This window comes from Artemia sp. Qi Xiang Cuo, chromosome 14, assembly GCF_049724085.1.
Source record: "Artemia sp. Qi Xiang Cuo chromosome 14, ASM4972408v1, whole genome shotgun sequence".
Taxonomy (NCBI): Eukaryota; Metazoa; Arthropoda; class Branchiopoda; order Anostraca; family Artemiidae; genus Artemia; species Artemia sp. Qi Xiang Cuo.
In genome coordinates, this window is record NC_142807.1 from 24375037 (window position 1) to 24389846 (window position 14810).

Below are 14810 nucleotides of genomic sequence, written 5' to 3' on the forward strand. Positions count from 1 at the left end.
TTTGTCATTGCGTTTACAATATTTAAACTGTTGTTTTTTGGGGTTTAGGGGGGAAAAAAGGCACCTAAGTTAGGTTACGTATTTATTATATGTTTTGATTTACCCCCCCCCCCCCCCCACCCCCCTGATATGCAAATATATAGCCAAAATTTATTTCTTAACTATTACTTTTTTATCATACTTTGTTTTATTTAATTACATAAAGAAAGAAAAACGAGCAAAAATGGGGTTTTTATAGGCCAAATGAAAATACTGATAAAACAAAGCGAATATTTCGAGAGGACAAACGCATCTCTTCTTCAGCGCGAAACGAAACGATGTATCCAAGGAAAGTGCCGAAGAGAAAAAAACAACAACAAAAAACAAACGCGGAAAGTCAATGTGAAAAAAAACAAAGAAAAAACCAAAAACTTAAAAGATGAATAAAATTCAATAAAAGCCAAAAATTAAAAGAACGAGTCATATTTCGGTTTTCTCAAAAGAGAAGCCGATACTTTAGTAATCCCTGAAATAAACCTTGAACCACTTTCCCAGTCATCCAATCAAACACGTGAACAACCCCTTAGGTCTCAAAGGGTGTCTGCAAGAAATGCATTAATTAAAATCCGAAATCAAATGACATAGTTCTCCAACTTATTTAATTGCTGGTTCGCTTTGTTTTTTTGAGTGAATGAATTGATTCCTTTTCTTTGTCAGTTGTTCGCTAGTATCCGTCGATGGCAGTTCATATTTTTTTATTTTTTTTATTTTTGCAAATCGCGGATATTGGCGAATAACTCGCTTTTATGGTTTTTAGGTATTTGGTTTTAACTCTTTTAATTTTTGGCTTTTATTTAGTTTTTTTGATCTGTTAAGTTTTTGGTTTTTTCTTTGTTTTTTTTGGTTCTTTTCACATTGACTTTCCGCGTTTTTTTTTTGTTGTTGTTTTCTTCTTTTCGGTACTTTCCTTTGATACATCGTTTCGTTTCGCGCTGAACAAGAGAGGCGTTTGTGACACTTGAATGACATAAAAGAATCAGTAAAGAATTGTCAAGACAATACTAGTGAACATTAGTTGCCTCCATTTTTTAAGTAGTTAAAAAAAGGTCCAGATTTGCGTCCATTGGGACGATAGAATTTTAACTCAAGTGCCAAACTTTGCAACAAGAAAAAAAAAAAAAAAAAAGCTTCGGTGACCGTTCTTGGTTTTTATATGTATAATAATTGGATCTTCGTAATAAGCTGAGTCCGAAATGTAGGAAATTACCTGGTGCAAATATCGCTTTAAAATTGAAGTTGGCTTATAAGACCATCTAGTGTAAAAACTCCGGCCAATATTAATGGGAAAGATAAATCACTTAAAAGTCAAACTTGATTCAATTGCCACGCCATACTAAACTAATTGATTGATTATATTCTGACGTAAGATGTTCCAGGGTTCTATTTCATGAAGTTACTTGAATTATTACTTGAATTATGAATTTGACGCTTTAAAAATTTCTCGCGAAGTTTAGCCATTTCTTGCTAGAGCATAGAATTTTGGTCTTGAGGCTTCTCGCTGAACGTATCAGCGTATATTGACGTATCAGCTAGCCAAGGCATGGAAATTGCCCTTTTGTTTTTGTTATGTTAAAAAGTAGACTGTTTTGCTTGGAGATAGAAAAAAAAACATTACATCTCTTTAAGTATCCCTTTAAATATATCCCGCTCAAGAATACGGTTTTAGTTTACGTTCTTACTGTGATTGGTTTTCATAGGACTAGATCTAAGAAGGTCAAGGTCAATGTTTGAACAAATCATGTTCCCGAGTTTCAATGACAGTTCTTGATTTTGAAATTTATGTTGCGTTAATGCTTAAGAAAATGCTTACATTTTTTAAAAAAATTGAAAGAATGAAAAAACCACCCACGGGAATCTTTTAGGAAATTAACCATGAAACATATGCCTAACTTTGGAAGATTTGATGCTTTATTTTGAACTAATAAAAAATGAGCATAGAAATATGCGACACTAGCATATCCTTTTCAGACAATTAAAACTCACTACTAAAATTGTCATTTTGAAGTCACCTTCGAGCACGTAAAATGGCGAATGGGGGTCGTATGGGTTCTGCCCCTCCCTTTCAAACAATTTGTTTTCGGATATTACACTATATAGCATCCGTTTTTGGTATTCTTTGGTGTTCTCTTTTGTCAATCCGCCGTTCCCTTTTGAAAGATTTCGACGTGTATGCTAGCTGTAATGGGTATCTTGGGGTACCTTTTGAGGTTTAGCTCTACCCTCTCTCCATATCATAATTCAGCGTCTACATGTAACCCCTCTTCCCTCAGCACTTCCTGTAAAATTCAACTTTGCACCCCAAGTCTTTCAAATATTGGAGATACACCCTTTTCAATACCTAGCACCTCGTAGTGTTTTTTGATTTCCCTCACCACTCAATCGTGTATAGACTATAAAAAGGTACAATTCCCATAGTTGCATATGGTACAAAAACGTTTTGGGAGATCGGAGGCAAAAATTGTTTTTTGTCCCCGATTGCCACAACCGCCCTCTTCTTTTCCACCAACTGTACCTTAAATATTCAACTTCATCCTCCAAACTGCTCTAAAGATATTGCAGGTATGCTGTTTTGGTGACTTGGTTAGAAAAAGTGTCTTTTAATTTACTTCTTCCCCTCCCCAAGTCGCAATTTGGTGTCAGTTGACCTCCCTCCCCCTCGACATTACCTGAAAGATCAATTCGGTCCTCTAGGCTATTCCAAAGTATTGCAAATAATTTGAAAACTTGGGTGGACATAGTGCCTTTTTATTTAATCAGATATGGTTGTCTTTTCCAGAGTATATCCTTTGAAACTACGAATCTTGGCCTAGCGAAAGATCCCTAAGACGTTTTTGCTAATCTGGCAACCAAGACTAAACATTACCGTCTTTTCTACTAAAGCTATGGATAAGCTTTAAATAATTAACGGTTTCGTCATTGAGGCTGTGGGGGTGATGGTAACCCCAAGGGGTATGCTTATTAGACCTTCCGATGTGGGTGAAAAAATGACTATTAAAATTATGATCCAATAATATGAGAGTTACGAGGGGAGGTCGGGTAGTAGAAAAGGGCATGGAAAGGAGGCTGGATGCCCTCCAATCCCCTTCAGGCATTAGAAAGATCAGTAAAGCTTACCAATATCTGATCGAATGAGTCCCCTCTCAAGTTTCCACCATCATTCGTTTCATTTAAAGTGCCCGTGACAAAGGTTTTTTGGCCCATTTCTGGTCTTTTTTTTCTGGTCCCGTTTTGGTGAAACCAATGTGTCTCGGTATATTAAAGGTTGGGACTTTAGCCGAATGAGCCCCCTTCCGAAGTTTTTACAACCACCTCTTCTATGCAAAGTGGCCGAGGGAAAGAAAGAAATAATTAAATCAAATAATAAATTTCAGCCATATGCGTTAGGCAATGTTAGAGCTCTGCGCCTGATCTTGACTGAAGCCATTTGATCTTTTCCTTTTCACTGAATTCTTGGAGATTTTCAGATGGAGTATATTAATTTTATCTTGTCAGTTCCCACTCTATCCTGAATAAGAATTTCTTTAGTGAAAATTAACTGTCGAGAAATAAATCGAATATAAAAAGGAATTTTGAACACTTAAGCGACCAAAACTGCTGTCTCTAAATTAAAATTTTCTTATGTATTCTTCAAGGAAAAGAAGTGCTAGAGTTGGAAATTTTATGTATTCATTTAAATTTTTTAATTTTCCCTGAGCTTAGCAGATAGGTATATTTTGTTGGACCTTTTGTCACAGTTTTTGAGAAAAATTAAATGAAACACTAAATTTGTCAAATAGTAAGGAAGTATGTCTCTTGTCATTGCTTCTGCATTTCCATGCCCAGAACCCGAAGCGTGTCTCACATTTTCATAATTTGACTGGAGAGCAAAAATAAAACTTTTAAGCTTTTCGCACCGTCAATTTGTTTTCATATAATTTGAATGGGAACAAGCCACAAAAATACCTATTGCAGCTGAATAATTTCATTTCATTTTGGTACTAAGGGCAATGCCACATTGCCTCTTTCCTCGTACGGTTGGTCTCCCTTACATGGTATGCAGTAAATATACTTCTTAAATTCTATCAGGGAATAAACAACTCTTAGATATAAATGTTGGTACTTTAGTAGTAGACGGGCAACAAGCGAGAAGAACCGCTAAAGGAAACTAGTTAAACGGGTTTCTTTCAATAGAGAATTGGATCCCAAACCGTGATTTCTCACTGCGTTTACAATATTCAAATTTGTGTCTTTGGGGGTTTAGGGGGAAAAAGGTATCTAGGTTAGGCTAAGTATTTAATATATGCTATGCTTTACCCCCACCCCCCCACCCCCTAATGTGCAAATATATAGCCGAAATTTATTTCTAAACTATTACTTTTTTATCATACTTTGTTTTATTTAATTACATAAAGAAAGAAAAACGAGCAAAAATGGGGTTTTTATAGGCCAAATGAAAATACTGAAAAAACAAAGCGAATATTTTGAGAGGACAAACGCCTCTCTTCTTCAGCGCGAAACGAAACGATGTATCCAAGGAAAGTGCCGAAGAGAAAAAAACAACAACAAAAAACAAACGCGGAAAGTCAATGTGAAAAAAAACAAAGAAAAAACCAAAAACTTAAAAGATGAATAAAATTCAATAAAAGCCAAAAATTAAAAGAACGAGTCATATTTCGGTTTTATCAAAAGAGAAGCCTATACTTTAGTAATCCCTGAAATAAACCTTGAACCACTTTCCCTGTCATCTAATCAAACACGTGAACAACCCCTTAGGTCTCAAAGGGTGTCTGCAAGAAATGCATTAATTAAAATCTGAAATCAAATGACTTAGCTCTCCAACTTATTTAATTGCTGGTTCGTTTTGTTTTTTGAGTGAATGAATTGGTTCCTTTTCTTTGTCAGTTGTTCGCTAGTATCCGTCGATGGCAGTTCATATTTTTTTTTTTTTTATTTTTTGCAAATCGCGGATATTGGCGAATAAATCGCTTTTATGGTTGTTAGGTATTTTGTTTTAATTATTTTAATTTTTGGCTTTTTTTTAATTTTTTTAATATTTTAATTTTTTGGTTTTTTATTTGGTTTTTTGGTTCTTTTCACATTGACTTTACGCGTTTTTTTTTTTTTTTTTTTTCTTCTCTTCGGCACTTTCCTTGGATACATCGTTTCGTTTCGCGCTGAAGAAGAGAGGCGTTTGTGACACTTGAATGACATAAAAGAATCAGTAAAGAATTGTTAAGACAATACTAGTGAACATTAGTTGCCTCCATTTTTTAAGCATTTAAAAAAAGGTCCATATTTGCGTCCTTTGGGACGATAGCATATTAACTAAAGTGCCAAACTTTGCAACAAGAAAAAAAAAAAAAAAAGCTTCGGTGACAGTTCTTGGTTTTTCAATGTATAATAAGTGGATCTTCGTAATAAGCTGAGTCAGAACTGTAGGAAATTACCTGGTGCAAATATCGCTTTAAAATTGAAGTTGGCTTATAAGACCATCTAGTGTAAAAACTCCGGCCAATATTAATGGGAAAGATAAATCACTTAAAAGTCAAACTTGATTCAATTGCCACGCCATACTAAACTAATTGATTGATTATATTCTGACGTAAGATGTTCCAGGGTTCTATTTCATGAAGTTACTTGAATTATTACTTGAATTATGAATTTGACGCTTTAAAAATTTCTCGCGAAGTTTAGACATTTCTTGCTAGAGCATAGAATTTTGGTCTTGAGGCTTCTCGCTGAACGTATCAGCGTATATTGACGTATCAGCTAGCCAAGGCATGGAAATTGCCCTTTTGTTTTTGTTATGTTAAAAAGTAGACTGTTTTGCTTGGAGATAGAAAAAAAAACATTACATCTCTTTAAGTATCCCTTTAAATATATCCCGCTCAAGAATACGGTTTTAGTTTACGTTCTTACTGTGATTGGTTTTCATAGGACTAGATCTAAGAAGGTCAAGGTCAATGTTTGAACAAATCAAGTTCCCGAGTTTCAATGACAGTTCTTGATTTTGAAATTTATGTTGCGTTAATGCTTAAGAAAATGCTTACATTTTTTAAAAAAATTGAAAGAATGAAAAAACCACCCACGGGAATCTTTTAGGAAATTAACCATGAAACATATGCCTAACTTTGGAAGATTTGATGCTTTATTTTGAACTAATAAAAAATGAGCATAGAAATATGCGACACTAGCATATCTTTTTCAGACAATTAAAACTCACTACTAAAATTGTCATTTTGAGGTCACCTTCGAGCACGTAAAATGGCGAATGGGGGTCGTATGGGTTCTGCCCCTCCCTTTCAAACAATTTGTTTTCGGATATTACACTATATAGCATCCGTTTTTGGTATTCTTTGGTGTTCTCTTTTGTCAATCCGCCGTTCCCTTTTGAAAGATTTCGACGTGTATGCTAGCTGTAATGGGTATCTTGGGGTACCTTTTGAGGTAATTAGCTTCTTTAAAAAAATAGTTCAGACATTACATGATCATTAGATGTTCAGACATTAGTTAATGATCTATTTTATTTTCATCTAAGAGGATCGAGATAAAGTTTGGGGAGAGGTGGGAGTGGGGAGGTAGCGTTGCATGCTTTAAATACAGCTCGCAATTTACATAAGAAAAATGGTAGTGAAAGAGAGTCATTCCCCTCGGGTAGAAGTGTCAGTGTTCTCCTTGGGTAGTCATTCCCCTTAAATATAGCCCTGTTATTTGGAACAGGGCTATACTTGAGAGCAGGGACTCCTAAACTTTGTTTTTATTTTTGCAATAGTATATTAATGTAGTGTGTTACAGAAGCTTCGCACGTCCCTTTGAGATTAAAAAAAAAAAAAAAATGCTAAAATGCTAATCTATACCTACCATATTATGTGCTTAAATGGAAATTCTCGGTTAAGTCCCACCGAGGGATGCTTGCAGGTAGCCTTTTGGTTGTATATAACCTTGGTTGGGAGTCCCAGCTTTGGATAAACTGATAACGACTTCTTGTTGAATTCTAAAAGCCATCACTTAGGATTCTCTTTGTGCACCTGTGATTGACGCCTAGAGGATCAAGGTCAACGTTCAAGATGTTAATTTTCCACGCCTTGACAGCTAGTGGCTTTTAAAGTTACATTAGTTTTATATTTTTAAAGTAGACATTTATGTCAACGCTAACAGTTGTGAAAAGGAGTTTTCTATCCGAAAGCTTTTAGAAAATGAAATATGGATAGTGTTATGGACATTAGGGAAAAGACAGTTTAGTTGAAACCGATTAAAAAGATGAGAAAAAGAGACTTCACTTGTGACATTGTTAGTTTTGTGGCATTAATTTGGATAAGCTACAGGCTCTCCTAAACTTGCTATCCTTGATGATCCTTAGGGATACCCTTCGGTCCAAAATTGTAGGTGGCTCTTTGAAAGAATCCCATTTGAGTGTTTCGTCAGGGTTCAGAGGTTAGCCTCACGTTGATATAATTATACATTCATATTGGGAACTACCTCCATGACTGTAGTACAACTGTTCTTATCACTAAAGGGGTTGCTATAATAGCAAAAGTCCAATATTTTGTCGAAAAAAAAAAGCATATTTCCTTGCGCTTAAGTTGGCCCAAGAAGCCATCACGTCAGCAAACACAAGAACTGTGGCTGTGCCGTGAGTCGGTTGCTTAACTAATTAAGTACATTATAATCTGAATACTGCTACAAAGTCGCTGTCGCATTGATAAGTCCACAGTGGCCGGCATATTGACGAACACAATATCCGTGGCCGTGGTATCAGTCTGTAGTTCAACTATGTAAGAAGAGTATAATTGTCCAGTTCTGGTTTCAAATGCTTTCTCTCTAATTCTGTAATTGAATATATGCCAGAAATAAATTATTCTAAAAAAGGCACAGAGCCTCTTTTCTTCTGTCTTCTTTTTGGCGTTTTGCAAGAGTTTGAATTGTGTGCGGATGTTGTATGATTTTCGTGGAACCTAACTTTTTTCTGGAACAATCCGTCACGAATCTGCCAGAAGTAAATTATTCTAAAAGAAGGGAAGAGAAACTAAACAGAAGCTCTTTCCTTTTGTCTTTTTTATAGGGTTATGCTAGAATTTGAGTTCTTTATGGATGTTGTACGACTTTTGTGGAACTTCTGAACTTTTTCTGGAAGTATCCGTAATAGATCTGGTAGAAATAAAAAATTCTAAAAGAAGGGCAAGGAAACTAAACAGAACTTCGTTTCTTCTGTCTTTTTTATGCCTTTATGCGAGAGCTTAAAATTTTGTACCGATGTTGTACAACCTTTTCGTGAGAGGAATACTAATGTTACTTTCAGTGAAGGGTATACTATATTCTGTTAATCGAAAGCAATTAAGGAAAAAATGATATGTTTTCACATAATGTTTTTTACGGTGCAGTCTTTTTTATTCCTTTTTCTTTCTGACTGCTCCAACACAAATCCAACTAAATTTTTTCACTCTTAAGTTTCACCGAAACTTGCTATATTTTTAAAATCAAACTGGTGTTACAGTTGCTCACTAGTTTTATGTAGTTATGACTGTAAAATGGATCGAATTTTATCTAAGATAAGATAAGGGTTTATTCCAAAAACACCACAACGCAAAAAAACAAATGACCTTCCATAAGCTAACGCTTGTTCGGAAGTATTTACCCTCTTAAAATTAACACTTATGATAACATAATAAAGAGAAAGAAGAGAAAAAAAGAGAAAAAGAAGAAAGAAAGAAAAAGAAGAAAAAATGAAAATCCTTTTTTCACTCGGTTCCTGGTCGCAATAACCAAAAATCAATACTTCACATACTCCAAAACTTCCCGCCAAAACTATTCATTGTTTTAAGAAAAAGTTTTTTTCTTCTTCTTTTTCAATTTCTTAAGGAAATTTCTTCTTCTTTTTCAATTTCTTCTTTTAATCTTCAAATTCTTAAGGAAAGTGAGGAAGTGTTTTTTTGTAGGGAGAATGGAAATGATGTTACTTAAAAGTATAGATTGCTTAATTTTTCTCAGGTTTCAATGCATTTTCAAAAAATAGTTTTTGATTCCAGGGAAGTTCTTTGGCGGTAACCTTCCCTCTTCAACAAACTTTTATGTGCGTTTTTTTCTTCTTCTTCTTACATTAGTTCTTTCTTCTTCTTTTTACATTTGTACAAAGCTAAGCCCTGAATCCTTTCTGGATTACTATTGCCTGTATTTTGTCCTTGCAAGATCCCTATGATCTTCCCACAAAATAGTTTGGTCTTTCGAATACCCAATTCAAGGGGTTACTTTAGCTCCTTTTTTACTTATTTTGAGAATAGTTTGAGAAAAAAAAAGTGATTTGAATGTCTATATTATTTTTAGCGTGGCCTAATGATTTAATTTTGTTAATTTCAGGTTGAAACAGGCATATCCATGGGGTTTTCAAGATGGTTGCTTTTATTATGATGTTTATAGCTCTATTTCAACTCGTACGTATCATCTCAGATCTCGTAGATTTTTACAAGAATTGTTTATTGACTTTGTTGACATTACTGATTAGTTTTTTTTTTCTATTACAATTCAAACAGCAATAAATAATTTGTTGTGGATCAGTATTTTTTAAATTTGTGTCTTGAGCTTTTGCACTACCTTGTAGCCTGCTAGGCTGTATGCAAATCCGAAATTTACCATCTCAACGGTTGTCATATTTAGAATTTTTTTTTATTTTAGGCCACTTAATTTAGTTTTTAATGAAAGGGAGGAGGGGGGGGGGTCCATGGGACCGATATAATAGGATATGAATTTTGGCAAGGGCATTTTTATTCATCCTTAAGCGTTTGGTGGTGTGTAAAAAATTAAACAGTTCGTTTGTTGTATGGAGCAAGTAAAAAAGATTCTGAACCTGTGAAAAAGGTTTTGAATTTCACTTAGAAACACCGAAATAATGAGAATGGGGTTGATGGTTGTCCGCAAACATCCGAAAGCTAAATTGCCATGCATAAAATTTTAAACATTACATTTTTTTCTAAATTAATGTAGAAGCATACCTAGATAGGGGAAGAGGTTCCTTGTGTCCTTGTTAAGTCTGGTCCGAGGACCAATCCCTGTAAAAATTTTGCTCCTCAATATCTATGGTGTAAAGCGCCTAAAACAAATTGAGTGGGGATTACTCTGTATAAAAGTTGGTGAATAAAAGGCTTACGAAAAATAATAATTTTTTAATGAATATGAAACATTAAATCTTTCACAGTCTTTTGAAACCCATTTGTTTTTTATTTCTTCCATGATAACTTATCACAAGCAAATACAGTAGTAAGGTTTTTTCCTGTTACTACCATGATTGAGCTATTTTATTTGCATGTTGACTTTATTACCCCTTTATATTCGATGAATTGTCATTTTTAAGATGCACTGAAATATAACTCCGAAATTCAAAATTGACATAATTTGAGGGGATACCACAATCATAGTTGCCCTCATAATACTAATGTACCAGTTATATTCGTTTTTAGGATCCTAGTCCATATTTTTTTTTCTGGTGGTACGTTATGGTACTTTTTTATTAAAATATGGTGTTTTTTTACGTCATCATACTTTCTTCTGGCTTGGTAAAAATCGGATGTTGCTTAAAGAAGGGACCCTCCTAGATCGATTTTGCAATAAGATTATTAAAATCTATTATTATCATTCATCGTAGCAAAGAGCTTGATATCTTGTTAATTGCGAAAGCTTTATTTGCCAAACCTTAGAAGCGACTTGAAAAATTGTGGTCGAGAATGTCCCAGAAGAATTCTATCTAATTTGAAAATTCGGATAGATGGTCATTATTTTAAAGGAATTTTTGAAATATTATTAGAAGGATTTTGAATCAGAAAAAGAACCTGAAATTATTCTTATTGCATAAGACCTCTTTTTTTATGGAAAGTACGTTCTTACGTTTGCTTATACGTAGTTGGGTTAATTTGTGGTATGATACACAGCTGGGGTAAAAAGTATACAATGGATAGAACTGATCAGTTTCGCTGTATCTTTCGTCTTAATTGTTCCTGCAAAAAATTATTTTCAGATATTAAAATTTCTTAAATATTTTCATTTTTCAGAGCTTACCCCGCGAACTGTTCTTTAAAAAGTTGCTTTGGATTGTGGGACTGTCAAATAGAAAAACAAATTTTAAAATCTTGATTGTAAAAATCCACGTAAACGGATAGTGTAAAGAAATGGAATTTTGTCGCAATATTTGAATCGTGGAAAAGATAGCGATTTGGTGCTCATCTTTATCTGGAAATTCAGGGAATTTTTTTGGAATAATAACCATTTTTATAATTTATTTTACCTTTTTTTATATTTACTACTAGAATTTACTTTGATTCTGTAGTTCAATAATTTACTTAGATGATTAATTTAATTTGATAAAAATATAAATCTATTTTCAAAATTTCAATTGTTGCTTGTTTCATTTCTCTTTTATACTCAACGGAGATCTGGTAAAAATGTCTCTATTTCGACACCTGAAGTAAATGAGACACATTGTGAATTTCGCCCTTATGAAGCAATTATTTGAAAAAAACTACGTTTTCTAAAGAGTTAAAGAGGCTGAGTTACAAGGTCGAACCTTAAAACGTACAGGGATTAGGAGGCACAGTCAGGGGGGCTGCCGCCCCCAAACCCCCGCTTTCGCAGCCTTTAAATAAAAAAAAAGTTTTTTAAACTGAAAGTAAGGAGCGACATTAAATATTAAAACGAACATAAATTATTACTTATATGAAAGGGGCTGTGCCCTCCTCAACGCCTCGATCTTTACGCTAAATTTTTTTTTGTTTAAAAAAAAGAGTTTTGAGAAAGTCAAACTTTAGCGAAAAGAGCGCGGCGTTGAGGAGGGCACAGCCCCTTTCATATACGGAATAATTTCTGTTCGTTCTAAGATTTAATGTCGCTCCTTACTTTCAGTTTAAAAAACTTTTTTTTTATTTTATTTAAAGGCTGCGAAAGCGGGAGGTTTGGGGGGGGGGCGGCAGCTCCCCAACTGTGCCTCCTAATCCCTGTACGTTTTAAGGTTCGACCTTGTAACTCAGCCTCTTTAACTCTTTAGAAAACGTAGTTTTTTTCTAATAATTTCTGCACGTTTTTGTGCAGTTTATTACTTATTATTGCTTGACTAACTGTTAGCTGATTTGACGGCTTGCGGGCTTGTGTGCTCTTATAGGAAAACGAGCCCGTGTTTTCGCAGGCTCTTATAGGAAAACGACAAGAGCCCGCTTGTAGCGGGCTCTTATAGGAAAACGAGGTTTTTCGTAAATGTAAATTCGGGGGATAATTTTTTCGGTCTGAAAATATCAAAAGGCCCTAACGGGTCGAATTCTGCTTCGAATGAGTCCTTATTCACCCGGATCAGTTGCCAACTGTGGCCTGTAGGCGTGGATAACAAGAAAAAAAGAGAAATGAACTTTAAGTGGCTATATTTGTTTTTTTGAAAACAGGAGTGATCGGATTGAGCTGAAATTTCGAGGATAAGCTCCCGGGCCCTAGGAAAGCTTAACCTCTAAATTTCAGCCCAATCGGAGAACGTTAAAGGGGGGTTGTGGTGGGAGGGTCGAAACTTCCGGCCCAGTTTACTCCATGAAGATAAAGTCGGAGGAGGATGAAACTTTGCACGTTTCTTAGTTTGAGTTTGGGCTACAAAATGCAATCCCCGCCGTCTCTCTGCGACCTCTAGGACCGGAAATCGCTTAACATTGTGGTGGGTCACCTCTTTATAGAGGCACAAGTGTGCCTCCTTGATATGAAACCTATTGTGAAACAAAGGTTTTTTAGAGCAGAAGAAAAATTTGTGAATGGGATCCATCAAACGAACTTTAAGTAAGGAGCGCCTCAGCCCAATAGTAACCGAAGCTCTAAAAAATGGGGTTTTGTTACAATGGATGCATAAAAAATGGTTTTTTATCCTTATTCCAGGTATATAAAATTCATTAAGTTTAATGTTACCCATCAGAACCTACGAACCTGAGAAAACTGTGTGATTTTGAAAAAGGGAGGAACACCTCTGAAAATCCGGGGAACCTAAATAAAAATTGCACCATCAGATTCAGCATGTCAGAGATCCCTACTGCCATCCCGTCATCTACAGAGATCCCGGAAGATCGTTTTTTTGTTATTTTTTTTTGTACTTTCCTGGGGTGATCTTATCGAACAAATAGTCCTAGATCGGAAAAAATAGAAGATCGGGAGAGGGCTCAACAGAATAGAAACCAAAAGTTTTAGTGCCCTTTTTAAGTGACCAAAAAGGAATGGACGACAACTGGCCCCGCTCCCACGCCCCTTTTTACCTAAAATCATCAGAAACTTGAGACAGCCGTTTTGTTCAGCAAAGTTGAAATGTCGCGACTGAGTTAGGCGACCGAAAATAATGGAGGGTAACTGGTCCCCCTCCCATGCCCCTTTTTTCCAAAAAATCCAATCAAAATTTTTGAGATAGCCGTTTTGTTCAGCATAGTAGAAGCGTCCAATAACTATGCCTTTTAGCATGACATGATCCCCCACCGCCTCTTGGAAAAGGGCTTTAAGTAATGATCTTTGCCCATTATTTACATATAATATTTATTATGGGGATGAATGGAAGAATGCGGACTTTTTCCGGGGGAAGGGGATTTCTCAGGGCGGTAATTTGACGTGGAAGGAAATCCTCGTGGAGGAATCTTACGTTGGGGGTTATATCAAGGAGAGGGGTGGATTTCCGGCATTATTTGAAAAACGATCAGAAATTAAATAAAACAAGAAGATTTTGTAACTGAAAATAAGGAGCAACATTAAAACTTAAAACGAACAGAAATTATCCCGTGTATAAGGAGTGCTTTTCCCTTCTCAATCCCTTGCTCTTTACGCTAAAGGTTTACTTTTTGGCTCAATACTTTAAGAACGAGTCCTGAAACACACGGGCCGATTGGTTGGAATAGGAATCTTTCTTAAAATACTAAAAAAAACTTTATCGGTAAGAGCGAGAGATTGAGTAAGGGGAAGCAACCCTCATGTACGGAATAAATTCTGTTCGTTATAAGTTTTAATGCTGCTTCTTACTTTCGGTTGAAGAGCCTTGTTGTTGTTGTTTCTTTATTAATAGCAATATTTTCAAATATTTTAATACTATTATATTTCAAATATATATTCAGTATTTTCAAAATGAAAATGTTCCGATATAAAAAAGGATGGATGCTGTAGCTGCTTCCGAATGGCGACAAGCGTCAATTTTTTTCTGCTGTTGTTTCCTCTACAGTTTTTTTTGTGTCAATATAAATCTTAACTAAATACATTCCAGCATTGAAATCTTGTCTGTTTCTTAGTTTGGTCAATTAAATTTTTACGGCGATAAATGAATTTATCCCCTGAAAAACGGTATTTTTTAGTAGCCTATATGGTAACTTTTCGAAGGAAAATAATGCATGTTATCTACTTCAGTAGGATTTAGATGTTCGCCTAAATGGCAACCCCGGTCATGATTTCCTAAACTTCAATTTAAGAATACAAGATTGCATCTCTTTTCATATAGAATCGATAGCATAATGATGTGAAAAAAGATTAATTATTGACGCGAGGCTCTATTCTCGAGAGGGCAAGGAGGTTAGATGAAAAAAACGAGTGATTTAAACGTAGCTGAGGAAATTTTATAACTTGGCTTTTTATGACAAAGAATCACGATAACCATTATTTTGGCCTAAATATCTCACATCGATCTTCAAGACTATCATAAGTTTAGAAAAGGATGATTTTCAACCTATTAATGGCATGAATTGGGGGTCATATACCTCAATAAGGTTTATAAAGAGCATAAATTTTGACATATGATTGGAACTCCAGGATTG

The 14810-nt window shown here is 35.1% G+C and overlaps 1 protein-coding gene across 2 annotated transcripts in view; it reads left to right on the forward strand.

Annotated features, from left to right (window-relative positions):
• rictor (rapamycin-insensitive companion of Tor) overlaps positions 1–9566 on the forward strand; it is a 211888-nt gene extending 202322 nt beyond the window's left edge. For both annotated transcript variants that reach the window (XM_089100085.1, XM_089100086.1), the window contains exon 20: positions 9373–9566. In XM_089100085.1, the coding sequence (XP_088956211.1) occupies positions 9373–9517 (145 nt within the window). In that variant the 3' untranslated portion in view covers positions 9518–9566. The remainder of the gene's footprint in view (positions 1–9372) is intronic.
• The last annotated feature ends 5244 nt before the right edge of the window (positions 9567–14810 follow it).